Source organism: Glycine soja, chromosome 15 (assembly GCF_004193775.1).
Source record: "Glycine soja cultivar W05 chromosome 15, ASM419377v2, whole genome shotgun sequence".
Lineage (NCBI taxonomy): Eukaryota > Viridiplantae > Streptophyta > Magnoliopsida > Fabales > Fabaceae > Glycine > Glycine soja.
In genome coordinates, this window is record NC_041016.1 from 44,813,328 (window position 1) to 44,826,531 (window position 13,204).

General features: G+C 29.7%; 1 protein-coding gene and 1 pseudogene across 2 annotated transcripts; both read left to right on the forward strand.

Annotated features, from left to right (window-relative positions):
- Positions 1-269: 269 nt before the first annotated feature.
- On the forward strand, positions 270-4,689 carry LOC114386515 (annexin D3-like). Its single transcript, XM_028346524.1, has 6 exons — positions 270-469; positions 897-1,042; positions 2,017-2,241; positions 2,773-2,985; positions 3,255-3,344; positions 4,194-4,689. The coding sequence occupies exons 1-6, from the start codon at positions 394-396 to the stop codon at positions 4,404-4,406; spliced, it is 963 nt and encodes a 320-aa protein (XP_028202325.1). The 5' UTR covers positions 270-393; the 3' UTR covers positions 4,407-4,689.
- Positions 4,690-9,075: 4,386 nt separating this feature from the next.
- Positions 9,076-12,495, forward strand: LOC114388534 (annotated as a pseudogene). Its single transcript, XR_003661501.1, has 2 exons — positions 9,076-9,289; positions 11,286-12,495. The product of XR_003661501.1 is annotated as a repetitive proline-rich cell wall protein 1-like (transcript).
- Positions 12,496-13,204: the final 709 nt, after the last annotated feature.

Consider the following 13,204-nt stretch of genomic DNA (forward strand, 5'->3'; position numbering starts at 1 on the left):
TTTTAAATTGACAAAACAAAAGTAACATATGCCATAATTAAAATAAATTGAGCAGTTTCGAGAAATAAAAATTGGAAAACTTCCACTAATCCAAAAAATAAATATGTGAAAATTGTGGTGCGTTTCCATGCAATTCAATAGAATGAAGATGCACAACAAAAGTTTCATAAACACAAAGGACTTCAATTGGAATTTCTCAATTTGAAACCAAGCAAACGTAGGGGCAAAAACGGTAAATCAGAAAAGATCATCAAAATCTTAATTTTAGCGAAATTGTTGGATGATGCTTTGAGGAGGGAACAACAACTGACACATTCAAAACACGTGTAAACTGTTTCTATTACCTTGAGATTTGTTGTCACTGAAAAACTCACCTAGACTGTCTCAGGGAAAATGGCTTCATTGAAACTGCCAGAGGTTGTTCCTTCTCCCACACAAGACAGTGAACGACTCAGAAAGGCTTTCCAAGGTCTCTCTCTCTCTCTTTCTCTCTCTCTCTCTCTCACCATAAGAACATTTGTTAATGCTGAAGAAAATTGAAAAACTGAATTCTGTTGTGATTTGAGTTATCAATGAATTTAGGCTGCAAGAATTGTGTTAAAAAAACTGAAATTTTGTAGTTTTGTTTTTTGGGGGTAATGGGGTTTCCACAAACATTATTATGTCTGCAATTCTATGAAATTCTTGGTTATATCGTTCCAATGGAATGTAATGTTTGATTTTATAACAAAGTTTTATGCTTTCTTAGTATTGGTAGGAGTTTGGATAATGGGGCATTTGAGGCATTGTCAATGCTTTTGCTTGTTATTTAGTCCTTATGGTAATTTGTGTATGAGTTATTTTTTGGCATTAAATGGTTGGTGGTGATGATTATGATTTTGGGAAACTTGATGTAGGATTTGGGACAGATGAGAAAGCGGTGATATTGGTATTGGGACACAGGAATGCTCAACAAAGGAAGAAAATTGGAGAAACTTATCAGCAGCTTTACAATGAATCGCTTGTCGATCGTCTTCATTCTGAATTGTCTGGTGATTTTAGAGTATGTCATGGTTGCTTCACTTGGTTGGGTTTTTATTACCTTTTGCTTTTAAGAAAATAGTTCTTCATCATTGTGTTTTATTGACATATTTGATAGAATTCAACTGAAATAATGTGATGTCCCTTTTTAGTGGTTATGCTAATTTTGATGTGTAGTTTTCCTTGGGACAATGCAAATTGGTCAATTTTGCTTATGTAAGTTGCCATTGCCAACCAGCATTGACCAATCATGTGCTTTGTTGCATTAAGCAAAAACATTAAGGGGGTAAACTTACAAAATGGATTTTTGGCTGGATTTTTATTTTTTATTTTAAATGTTCATGGAAGACTGGATTGAATTTTTTACTTTGTAGGTTTTCTTGCTTGCCTGAATTCTTTTACACCGTTTCAAATTTTTCTCCAATAGGGGAGCTTAAGGTCACATAAGCTATATTTGTCTGCTTATACTCAATTTTTCAAAAAGAAGAGAGGTTCTGAAGAAGAGAGAAAATGAAAGATAAAATGGATTGTATATTCTGAGAATCTAATATTTTATCAAATATTTATATTTCCTTCTTAATTCTAGGTTTTTTTTTTTTTTTCTTTTTTGAATAGCCAAATGAATTTCATTGAAAGAAAAACTTAGTGTAGAGCACAAGACGTGACCCAACCAAGCTATAAAGTATTACAGAGCAATACCTTGCACGTCAGTGCAGATTAATGTGATAAGCCTGTGATTTAGATGCTTCTTTATCGGTCATTAAGGTGACAGTTACATAGCTCAACGAAATGTATTGTTTAATCTTTCAACTATTTAATATATTGAATATTGATGTTTGTACCTACAATTGTTAGTCTTTTGGCACATTATTCCTTTTGTCCATGGTTGAAGTTCATTGGATTGTAGAACTTTCAATCTCCAAAGCATGCCATTTTTTCTTGAAGTAATCATATGATCTACTAAGTTCTGTGACTTAAACTTATGATGCATGACAGAATGCTGTAATTCTCTGGACCTACGATCCTCCAGAAAGGCATGCGAGACTAGCAAAGGATGCATTGAAGGCTAAGAAGGGGATTAAACACCTTCAGGTTCTGGTTGAAATAGCATGTGCATCAACTCCTAACCATTTGGTGGCTGTGAGGCAGGCTTACTGCTCTCTCTTTGATTGCTCACTTGAGGAGGACATCATAGCCTCTGTTGCTCCAGCCCTCAGAAAGGTAAGAAAATGAAAATTTCTTAGACATTCAGAACAGAAACATCATGTACGAAGTAGCTATTTGTTAGGTAAATGTGCATGATAGGTTCCAAATTTCTTACTACTATCATTTTAAGTAGCCGAGTATGCGAAATGGGAAATGCTTAGTAGTAACACGGAATAAAACAAGAGTGAAAAACATATTACAAAAGAACTCGGTCAATTTATTATTAAGGATGTTTCTTTTTCATGCATTTTATGATGTGAAGAATGAGGATACAAAGAAAAAAATATAACTGACAATGGGAATGAGGAAGAAGAAAATATATGAATGAAGTTTCAAATTGTAATTTCTATAAAGTTGGCATCATTCATTCAGTAAACTCAAGCACAGGTAAACGGATAGTTTTCTTTGCGGGCTGACCATGCTTCAAACCAGAAAATTAAGGCTTGAATTGTTAGTGTCATAATCAGAATCACATCCCTTAAGATTCATTGATTCTTTAAAGCAGCTATTAAAGTCTGAAAGTTTGATAGGCGTAATCTTGTGCAGCTTTTAGTGAGCCTAGTAAGCTCATTCAGGTATGATAAAGTGGCTGTAAATTTGGAGGTAGCCAAGGAAGAGGCATCAAAACTACATGAAGCTATCAACAGCAAGCAATTAGACAATGATCATATTATTTGGATACTTAGCACCAGGAATCTTTTCCAGCTCCGGGAAACTTTTGCATGCTACAATAACCTCTATGGGAATACATTGGAACAGGTTTTGCTTCAAAATTTTAGGTTCTTATATAAGATTGTAATTTTAATCAGCTAACATTGTTAAATTTTACATTGCTGCTGATTTATATCTGGTCACTTGTTTAAAAACAGCTAAGTTTTTTAACCTAAAAGTAAAATGCTTTAGTTACTACAATGATGCGACAGTATCCTGTTCATTAATAGTTTAAAAATTTACATTTATAGTGGATTAGATATCCACACATGATTATTTTATGTATCCATAAGAAGTTTGGATGATTTTCTTGACAGGACATAAAAAAATGTGGTAATGGTGATTTGGAATCTCTCTTACATACGGTGATATGGTGTATAGACTGCCCCGAGAAACATTTTGCAAAGGTGATTAATTTTCTTCTACTGAAGCTGACTTACTAAATCAATACACTATTACGTAGAAAACTTAAATGGTAATGCCTTATCATACTGAGGTGTCAATTCATTAGAATCTACTGATCAAGTACATTCTCAAGATTAATTTAAAATCTGCTTTTACAGAAATATGTCAACTAAAAGAAACTGTGTATCTTTAAATGTTCAGCCACTTTCCGTTGTCAGTGTTTAATTTTCAAAGCCAAGTTCAACTTTATCAGTAATCTGAACAATACTTGCCGCATAGACAATTAGTGACTTCTAAAATTCTTGGGCATTTTATTTACCTGTAGTGCTGGCAAAATGAATGATATCAGTTTGAGTTTCCTTTTTATGCACTGTAAATCTATAGTTGTATATGTTATGCATAGCACATATTAACAATTTATTTTTCTCTACCATCTTAAAGGAACTTTTTTCTATGGAAAAATGGTCAAATAAGATATTTTGTATTGCACAGCAACACGACTGTATAGTTTCTCTTAATTTTTCTTTTCGCTATTCTTTCTGGGGTAGTATATAATATTTCCATATCCTCAAGTAAACATCTATTTTTGTTCCTTTAGATATATACAATGTCATTGTTTTTGGTCCTTCAAAATAGTTCTCCAATATCAAATTTTGACATTAATTTGACTGTTTTTGAAGACCAATTTTATGTAAACACTTAATCTGTGGAAAGTCAAAATAGGTGTTTGCTCTTATTTCTTTCAAGCTGCACCAAGACTATATAATATAACTGCAAAATTTATCATGAAAATACTCAAATGCAGCAATTGAGTCCAATCTCATTTTTCTTGGCTTTTATCCGCCTAACAGGTTGTAAGAGATTCTATAGTTGGGTTTGGAACCGATGAAGATTCCCTCAACAGAGCTATTGTAACTCGAGCCGAAATTGATCTGTTGAACGTCAGATTTGAATATGCTAACGTGTACAAGTCTAGTCTTGATGATGATGTTATTGGGGATACTTCAGGGTACTACAAAGATTTTTTGATGACTTTGCTAGGGAAAGGTCCAGATGGAGAGTGATACATTATAACCAACAAGCACTGCTCATGGTATTCTAGGATTGCTTGTAATCTGCATTTGATGGTCTAGACTCTGTAATATATATGTTGCTCCTTTTTATTTCAAAAGAATCAGAATTCAAGATTGAAACCAAAACCATTTATTTGTTATTCTGCATTGACTTTGTGTAGATTAATTGTAGCTTGATGTCTTGGTGTATAGTAAATAACAAGGGATTTATGATGTGAAACACAGAATTTGTATCTTGGTTGCAATTATAATATTATTTTACACATGCATAATAGTATGTTGATGATATCTATAGCTCTTTTGTTTCCCTTAAATTTTATATTTCCTAAATTTTTTATTCTGCAATGAACCATTAGTCAATGACTTGACATTAAAAGTTTTATAACTTCTATAGTTTTTTCTGGCATCCGTACAAAGTACTTGGACTTCTTGCAAACCCATAAAATGCTTTCTTCCTTTGATTCAAATGCTATCTAACCTTTCTGCCAGAATCATTACTCCTAACATTTGTCAGCCATTGTTTAGATATAAGTTTAAAGCATAAAAATTGTTCCAAGTCTCTATTTGCAAATTGTGTCAATAGAAAGAAATAATACTTTTACAAGAAGAAAAAAAACTTAGGCTTTGTTTGTTTAATAGCTTTTTTTGGAATAGTTTTATGTGTTTTATGTTTTCTATAATTTGTTTGTTTCCCAAGCATATTTAAAATTACCTATCTCCTGATCCCAATTCAGTTTTATAACTGTGTTCTTTGAGCACTTGAATATAATACTTATAAAAAAGACGAGAATGATAAAACATCTCCCAACTGTTTCTATTTTCTTAGTTTTTAAGACGCTTGTTTTATAAATAATTTTCAAAAATTAAAAGATTTTGGATGAAAAACTATTTGTTGAGTAAGAAGAGAATCAAAGAGACCCAAGTAAGATCAGAAGATGTATCAAATACTAACGAAGTTAGCATTGTGAGGTTATTTGTGGGATTCATTTAATAAAAAAATTTCAAATTGATAAGTTTAAGGAAAGAGTTGCTTAAGTTATAAAAAAACAAATGCTGATATGGAGATGCTCTTACAATGGTCAATAGAATCTTATAAGAAATAGAATAACTTGTTAAGGTTATTGGCTCAGTCATGCATGGCAACAATTCTCACTGGTGGCTTCAGAGTGGAACTATAATCCACTGAGATCTCCAAGATCACCATTCTATTGTCCCATAAAAACTCAATGATTTATTCCAACGACTTGTTAATAATAATAATAATAGTAATAATAATAATAATAATAAAAATAATTAAAAGTACACACACTGACCCACAAACATTGTGAAGCAGCGAGTGCTTAAATAAGCACTTGGTGCTTCATAGGAATTGACGAATTGTGTCCAATGTTAAATTCTTATAGAGAAACATGTGCGATCGAGATGCTCTAAGTGAGTGTCGGTGAAATTGTGTGTAAGAAAAGGTTGTGCATGAAGGGGAACAGGACAAACTTTCAATTCAAATATAAGAATACTATTTTAAAATATAGGTAAAATAGGAAAAACCATATTTTACAAAGATTATTTAATCGATAGTAGATTATTTATTAATATTATATAAAAATTGATATGTTAACAATATTAGTATTTAAAAATTTTAATTTGAAAAATCCAAAGAGCAGGATTTTGATTTTAAATAAAATTAATTAGGACATAAGTAAGGAGTTTAAAGAATAAATATTGTTCAAGTCTAGTAACTATTAGCGAATTGTCAAAAGAAGAAAAAACACTTTTATAAAGAAAAAAATATGTAGAATCTTATATATCTATAATCATATATTTATTCATATAATAATAATAATAATAATAATAATAATAATAATAATAATAATATAATAATATATCATAATTTATGGTAAGTTAAATCTGCTATAAATTATTAGGAATTTAGCGCCTCCGTTAATTATCTACGGCTTGACCGTTTATAATGTCTTTATACACTCTTTTTTTTTATATTTTTTTATTGATTAAAATGTATTGGAAATAACTAATTTTGGTTGGTTTCACATGATTTTCACTTCTAATTTAGCTGTGAAACTTATTAAAAATGATAATTTTTAATAAATTTTTATCAATCATAGACAGTATTAAAACAAAGAAAAGTGTCAGCATTAATCCTATATGGTTTATTGAAGGAAAAGTTTACCATAATCTTCCTATACCGACAACCTCAAATTTACCTATTGTAACACCCACTATAATAACGAGAATTCCAGTGAGTGCATTAAATACTAAAACCAATGCTTCAAATCGGTAAAGCTTTAAAACTTTTACCTAAAAGAAGCCAGCAATATTACAAAGTATAGTTCCCCATACAAGTATACTACTGCAACACTCTCTCCATATGGTAACAAATTAACCAGAATCAGTGTAAAACGAAAACAAAGAATGGTTAGACACTTCCTCTTTTTATGAATTATATATCTGATAACTGATGGGATCAGATTTGTTGAAAAGCTACTATTTAGAATTAATTGTCACTTAGTGTTGAGTGTTGATGACTAAGCTCCAAGCCATGTGTAGAGATGAGAACCTTTAAATGTGATTAAGTCTTGAATTAAAGATTAATTTTATAATCAGTTCAAATAATTAATATTTTTAGAGATATTCATGCCTCACCTGGGGGAGAGTCGAAGCTCTTACGGTATATTATTAAAACAAAATTGTTTCTATAGTCTTTTTTTTTCCTGAAATAATATATATATATATATATATATATATATATATATATATATATATATATATATATATATATATATATATATAAAGAGTAGTTATTATAGGATAAGAAGTGCACCTCCCATACAGTTTCTTTGTTGAATCACAACTCAAGTGATTGGAGTGAGACAGATCACATGTCATTTTCTTCCCAGCTTTCCCACAGGCTGGCATTCTCACAATGGCACATGCTTCTCAACTTGTTCCTATACCTCTACTTACTTTTTTTAGGTACGGACTTTTAATATATACCACACTCCTCCTTTTGACTTCATTTATGGTTATATGAATTTTATGGCAATTTGCCCTAACAACTTTTGCATGAACAGATTCAACCCGGAACATAGGTTTCGTACCAATCACACCCGTGTAACAAACTAACAGTTTATCAATGTAAAGAACAACATTATGTATATTTATAGGTGAATAGATATAATTATTATATATCTTTATAGATTTTTTTACTGCTAGAAGTGAAGGGGTTGCAGAGGGGTGTGTGATTGGCTTCATCGGAATGTATATAATAAAGGAATCACCTGACGGCAAAAGCATGAAAGGAGTAAAGTTTATGTACTGCGTTTGGGTACATGTTCCCAACTCACGTTTTTTTTTTCACCTCAAATACATAAATGCAGACACTAAGAAAGAAAAAGAAAAGGTAGAAGCATCTGGCTAGAAGCAGATCCATTGTGTGAAATTAAACACAGATCCAAATATACATGCATTTAGTCCTAAGATTAAAATGAATGAGCAAAATTAAATTTATATAAAATAATCTAGCTTGATCGTTCGTATATGATTTCGTCATTAAGTACTCTTCTTAATTAACTCTCACATCCTTATTAAACATGCCTCTATATTTATGTGTGTGGATCTACATAGTTTAAGTTTAAGTGTTAAACTTATTTCACTAAATAATTAACTTACAAATTTGTTAATACTTCATCAATATTATATGTACCTTTTATTGGTAATTGACATTATATGTAGTTTAATTTTTAAAATACGAATATAAATATTAGTTAAAGATCATATATTTATGAATGTTCTTATCTTTAATTATCACCTAATTCAGTGTTTATTTTTATTAACAGTAATAATAAATAGCATGAACAATCTTAACACGAAAAAACAAATTTAGCGGAAAAAAGGATACAAAATACTTATTCAGGAAGTGAACTGAGCAGAGAAAAGTTTTTTTTTTTAATAAAATTCTAATATGTGCTATTTGTACCAATCTGTGCAATATATTTCGTACCTTTTATCATTTCCCTTTTAGTGAAATAAATTATTAAGTGAAATAAGTTTTTCAACACTTACTCTTGTACATATATGCACCATATTATTATTATTTCAAGTAGTTCTGTGTCCAATTCCATTAATTCATTAATTGCAAAGAAATGATATTTATCAGTCATGTATATATATTGTCCTCCATTTCATTGCCAAGAAAAGACATTTATCGATGTAGTTCACCTTTCATTTTAGAATCTTTACATAATCAAGCTTAATTAATAAATTAAATTAATGATATTTGGCATGCCACTTTAAAGTGTGTGAACCTTCCCTAGTTCTATGCAATATTCCTATAACACCCCAAAATGGAAAAAGAAACCTAACTTGGCAGGCTCATTTATTAGAACACACGCATGCATCCTCAGCTACAAAATCGGTGTTAAACGCTACTTATCTCTGAACACATTCCCAACTACCCATAATGCTCCCTAACTATATCTAAAATCTCATAGTATAGCATATTCACAAAAATTAATGAAGGACAATCACGTAATGCACTTGTTTATAATAATAATAATAATAATAATAATAATAATAATAATAATAATAATAATAATAATAATAATAATAATAATAATAATCATTTAATGCACAGTTCAACCGAAGCTAGGTATTATAAATAATGCAAGTATGGGGCAAGATTAACTCAAGCTTTCAGACATTTTCCCTTTTCAGCTTTCATTGGTGTGGCCTAGCTGTTTTCTCAATGAGAAAGCCTTCATCTCTGCAAAGCGCACTTTTGCGCTTTGGGGTTCCCTTGTTGCTTGTTATCACCTTCTGTTATGCTACTTCTACTGCTGCAGCAACAACTCAAGTTTCAGGTTTGTGCATGGTTTATGCTTAATTTTCACTCCTCTAAAGTTGACCAGTAATGATAAGAAAGTTAATAGTTAATATTTTAACAAAATTTATGATTTGTTGTGCAATATTGATATATGAGTAATTTTAAATTCTTCTACTATACTCTTTTACTGGTCCTTCTATTTTTTTTATATGGTAACTATTGAAATTGAACCATTGAATGCATTTATATTTTAAACTATTAAATATAACAATGTAAAATAATTTTATATTGTTTCCATATAAAAAAATATAAAGTAAGTATATATAACATTGTTATTCTCATATTAATAATTAAAATTACTTACTTTATCTCTAAAATGAAATGTTTTACATTAAGACATAAATTTATTGAGAGAAAATGTGATATACATAAATAATTTAATATTCTTATTTAATTGTAAATTATCATATAATGAGTTAGTTAGTTTTATATACTTCACATGCATTGTAAATACTTCCTGGACATACATAGTCTTTTTTTTTTGTTAGTGACTAGATAGTTATAGTCTTTGACTGATATTATTGTGATGAACGTTCAATTCAATCATTTATGTTTGCACCAACATGCATTTGACCATCGATAAATGTTGTTCATATGTAATTTTTATAATAATTTACACATATCTACTTTCTCTCTACCATTATATATATGAGTAATGATATACAATAATTTTATTATTTTAAACACTTCATCAATACCTTTTATTTGTTAATCTCTCATCTTATCACATCTTAAAATTTATCTATTTATCTTTCTCTCTGTGTTCAATCGGTGGTAAGGTGTTCATGTAACATTTTCTAACTTATATATGATACTTCCTTCTCTCTAATTTTTATCTCTTTCTCTAGTATATGATTTATAGCAAAAAATTGGTGTGTTAATTATATCTGGCTTCCATAGAAATAGTGGCCAGTCATCTGCAACTGGCTATAATTAGAATCAAGTTGGTTTCTGCATACTTGATTTCTTAACAAGTATTTCGTAACATTATTGAAACATTATTATTAAATGATAAACTAATTAAATTTTAAAATTATCGTAATATTAATTAATCCTAAATTAAATTTAAATTTTAAAATTTGGATTTTGACTTACTATATTAATACCAATGATTTTTCTTAATTTAAATAATTTATTAAGTTAAATATATTTTTAATCCTTTAAAGTTGAATTATTTTCTTTGTAGACTTCCAAATTTAAAGTTATTTTTTTAATTATTGAAATTTAAAAAATATTATTTTACGAGTCAAACATGGAATAAAAAATTTATAATTTGTGATAATTTTTGACAGCTAAAATTTGATATTTTACGTACTTTACATTTTAAAGTACATTTCTGGTGGTTAAAAATTGTTATAATTAAGTCAGTAAAAAAATTAAAAATCCATGAATCACTTTAGAAATTACTTTAATTTGTTTATTGACTTGATTTTTCTAATTTCATATCACCAGCACATCATACTTTAAAATATAAAAGAAAATCAAATCACAATGGTAAAAAATGAATATCTTATTTCCTGTATGACTCACACCTTGTAGAAGGATAAAAAAATATTTTGCGAATTTTAGAACTAAAATAAATAACTTTAAATTTGAAGGACTAAAAAAAAATGACTCACATATGAGAAAGACTTAAAACATATATAACTTTAATTTATTTCTAAAATTCCCTCTTTAATTTTAAGAGTCTTTTAATTTAAATTTTATTCCAATCCAATAAAATAGAATTTTATTATTAACAATAAAATATCTAATATTCTATTTACTTTATTTTTTATATAAATTTTACTTAAATTTAAATATACACATAAAATGCACAAAAAATTCTATTCATGCTAGTTTTTATTCATATACTTACCAAATAATAAAAAGTTTCTATACTCTGTAATTCCATCCATCTATATGAAATTTAAATTTATTATTTTATAAATAATATGTGTGTTCATATTATGTTCTTTTGCATTTCTTATTAGGGAATGAAGAGCTGCCAAAGACAAACCTAAATGGGCATGATGAAGAAGCAAAATTCGGATTTTTTCATCATAAACCAATATTCAAGAAACATATTCCAATTCCAGTATATAAACCTGTACCAAAGCCATTTCCAGTGTATAAACCTATACCAAAGCCAGTTCCAGTTCCAGTGTACAAGCCTATTCCAAAGCCAGTGTATAAGCCTATTCCAAAGCCAGTTCCAGTGTACAAGCCTATACCAAAGCCAGTTCCAGTTCCAGTGTATAAGCCTATTCCAAAGCCAGTGTACAAGCCTATTCCGAAGCCAGTGTATAAGCCTATTCCAAAGCCAGTTCCAGTGTACAAGCCTATACCAAAGCCAGTTCCAGTTCCAGTGTATAAGCCTATTCCAAAGCCAGTGTACAAGCCTATTCCGAAGCCAGTGTATAAGCCTATTCCAAAGCCAGTTCCAGTGTATAAGCCTATTCCAAAGCCAGTTCCAGTGTATAAGCCTATTCCAAAACCAGTGTACAAGCCTATTCCAAAGCCAGTTCCCGTGTATAAGCCTATACCAAAGCCAGTTCCCATTTATAAGCCAATTCCCATTTTTAAGCCAATACCGAAACCAGTTCCCATTTATAAGCCAATTCCCATTTTTAAGCCAGTACCGAAACCAGTTCCCATTTATAAGCCAATTCCAATTTTTAAGCCAGTACCAACACCAATTCCTTTTTTTAAGCCTATACCAAAGCCTGTTCCTATTGTTAAACCTATTCCTATTCCAGTTTTTAAACCCATACCTAAACCATTTCCAATTGTTAAACCTATCCCTTAAGCCAAAGTCATTTTTTAAGCCAGAGACTTTCTTCAGAAAACCTATTCCTAAACTTCACCCAAATCTGATAAAGCACGGTCTTCTACATTTTCCAATTCACAATACAATTCCTACAATTTCAACTCCATAAGATGATTTGGCCGTGTCCTATAAAATTATTGTACTTAGAACGTTATCCCATTCTATTTCCAATATAGCTACGTTTGTTCTAAAACATCAACGGGGTTTCTGTAGAAATCCTATCGTACTCTTGTGCATTGTATTAGAATATATGCAGTTCATTTGCCTCAATAATCTTCTCAGCATTGCCGTTGTAAATTGATTTGTATGTATTATTCCAAGAATAGAACTAATTCTCTATTTTTGGTTTAAATAATATTTGTATTTCCTTTCAATATTTTGTATTACTCCATTTTCAGCAGGGCTCCACGTACAAAACTAACCCTAAACTAACCTTGATTAAGGAATTAAAAGAAAAAAATGTGTAAATCATAGAAAAACACAAAAAGAAAAAATTTGGGAAACGTAATTTGTAGTCTTCTAATAATTTTTTTATATTCTTAAATAGTCCTTAATTAGTATTCTTAGGACACTTGTTAACATTTGTAAAAAAAAAAAATTAACTTGCAAAAGTTTTGATGTTTAAAAAGAAAAAAATGACCTCCTGGAAGTGATCCATATTAACTTCTTATTACAAGTTACACAGCATAAACTAATATATGTACGAATTGATGGAAATCGACAATCGTGATGTTTGTGATAATGTTTTAAATTTTCATTTTAACATTTAGCACCGTCTATTTTATGTACAGAAATGTGGACTCAATTTCTGATTTCAGCTTTCACCATTTCGTTTGTTTTATTTGTGAACGATATGTTGAAAGAGAAAGTAAAAGTATCCCACCAACTTACCCTAGTTCTTAGTAATCATTGGTTACGTAATGCAGGATGAAATCTGCTCTCATACATGTGTTGATCAACTTTAACGAAATTAAACTATATATATCTCGAGTATGTAAATGAATGGCAATCGTAATAATTTGTAATATATTTGAATACACAAGATTTATTTTATTTAACAATCATGCATATATCTCTTTTTTT

Excerpts from the sequence above, each read along its gene's own strand:
- LOC114386515 (XM_028346524.1), top strand. The coding sequence starts at position 394 with ATGGCTTCATTGAAACTGCCAGAGGTTGTTCCTTCTCCCACACAAGAC. Across the intron at positions 2,986-3,254 it reads ATGGGAATACATTGGAACAG|GACATAAAAAAATGTGGTAA; the intron begins GTTTTGCTTCAA and ends TTTTCTTGACAG. Across the intron at positions 3,345-4,193 it reads CCGAGAAACATTTTGCAAAG|GTTGTAAGAGATTCTATAGT; the intron begins GTGATTAATTTT and ends TCCGCCTAACAG.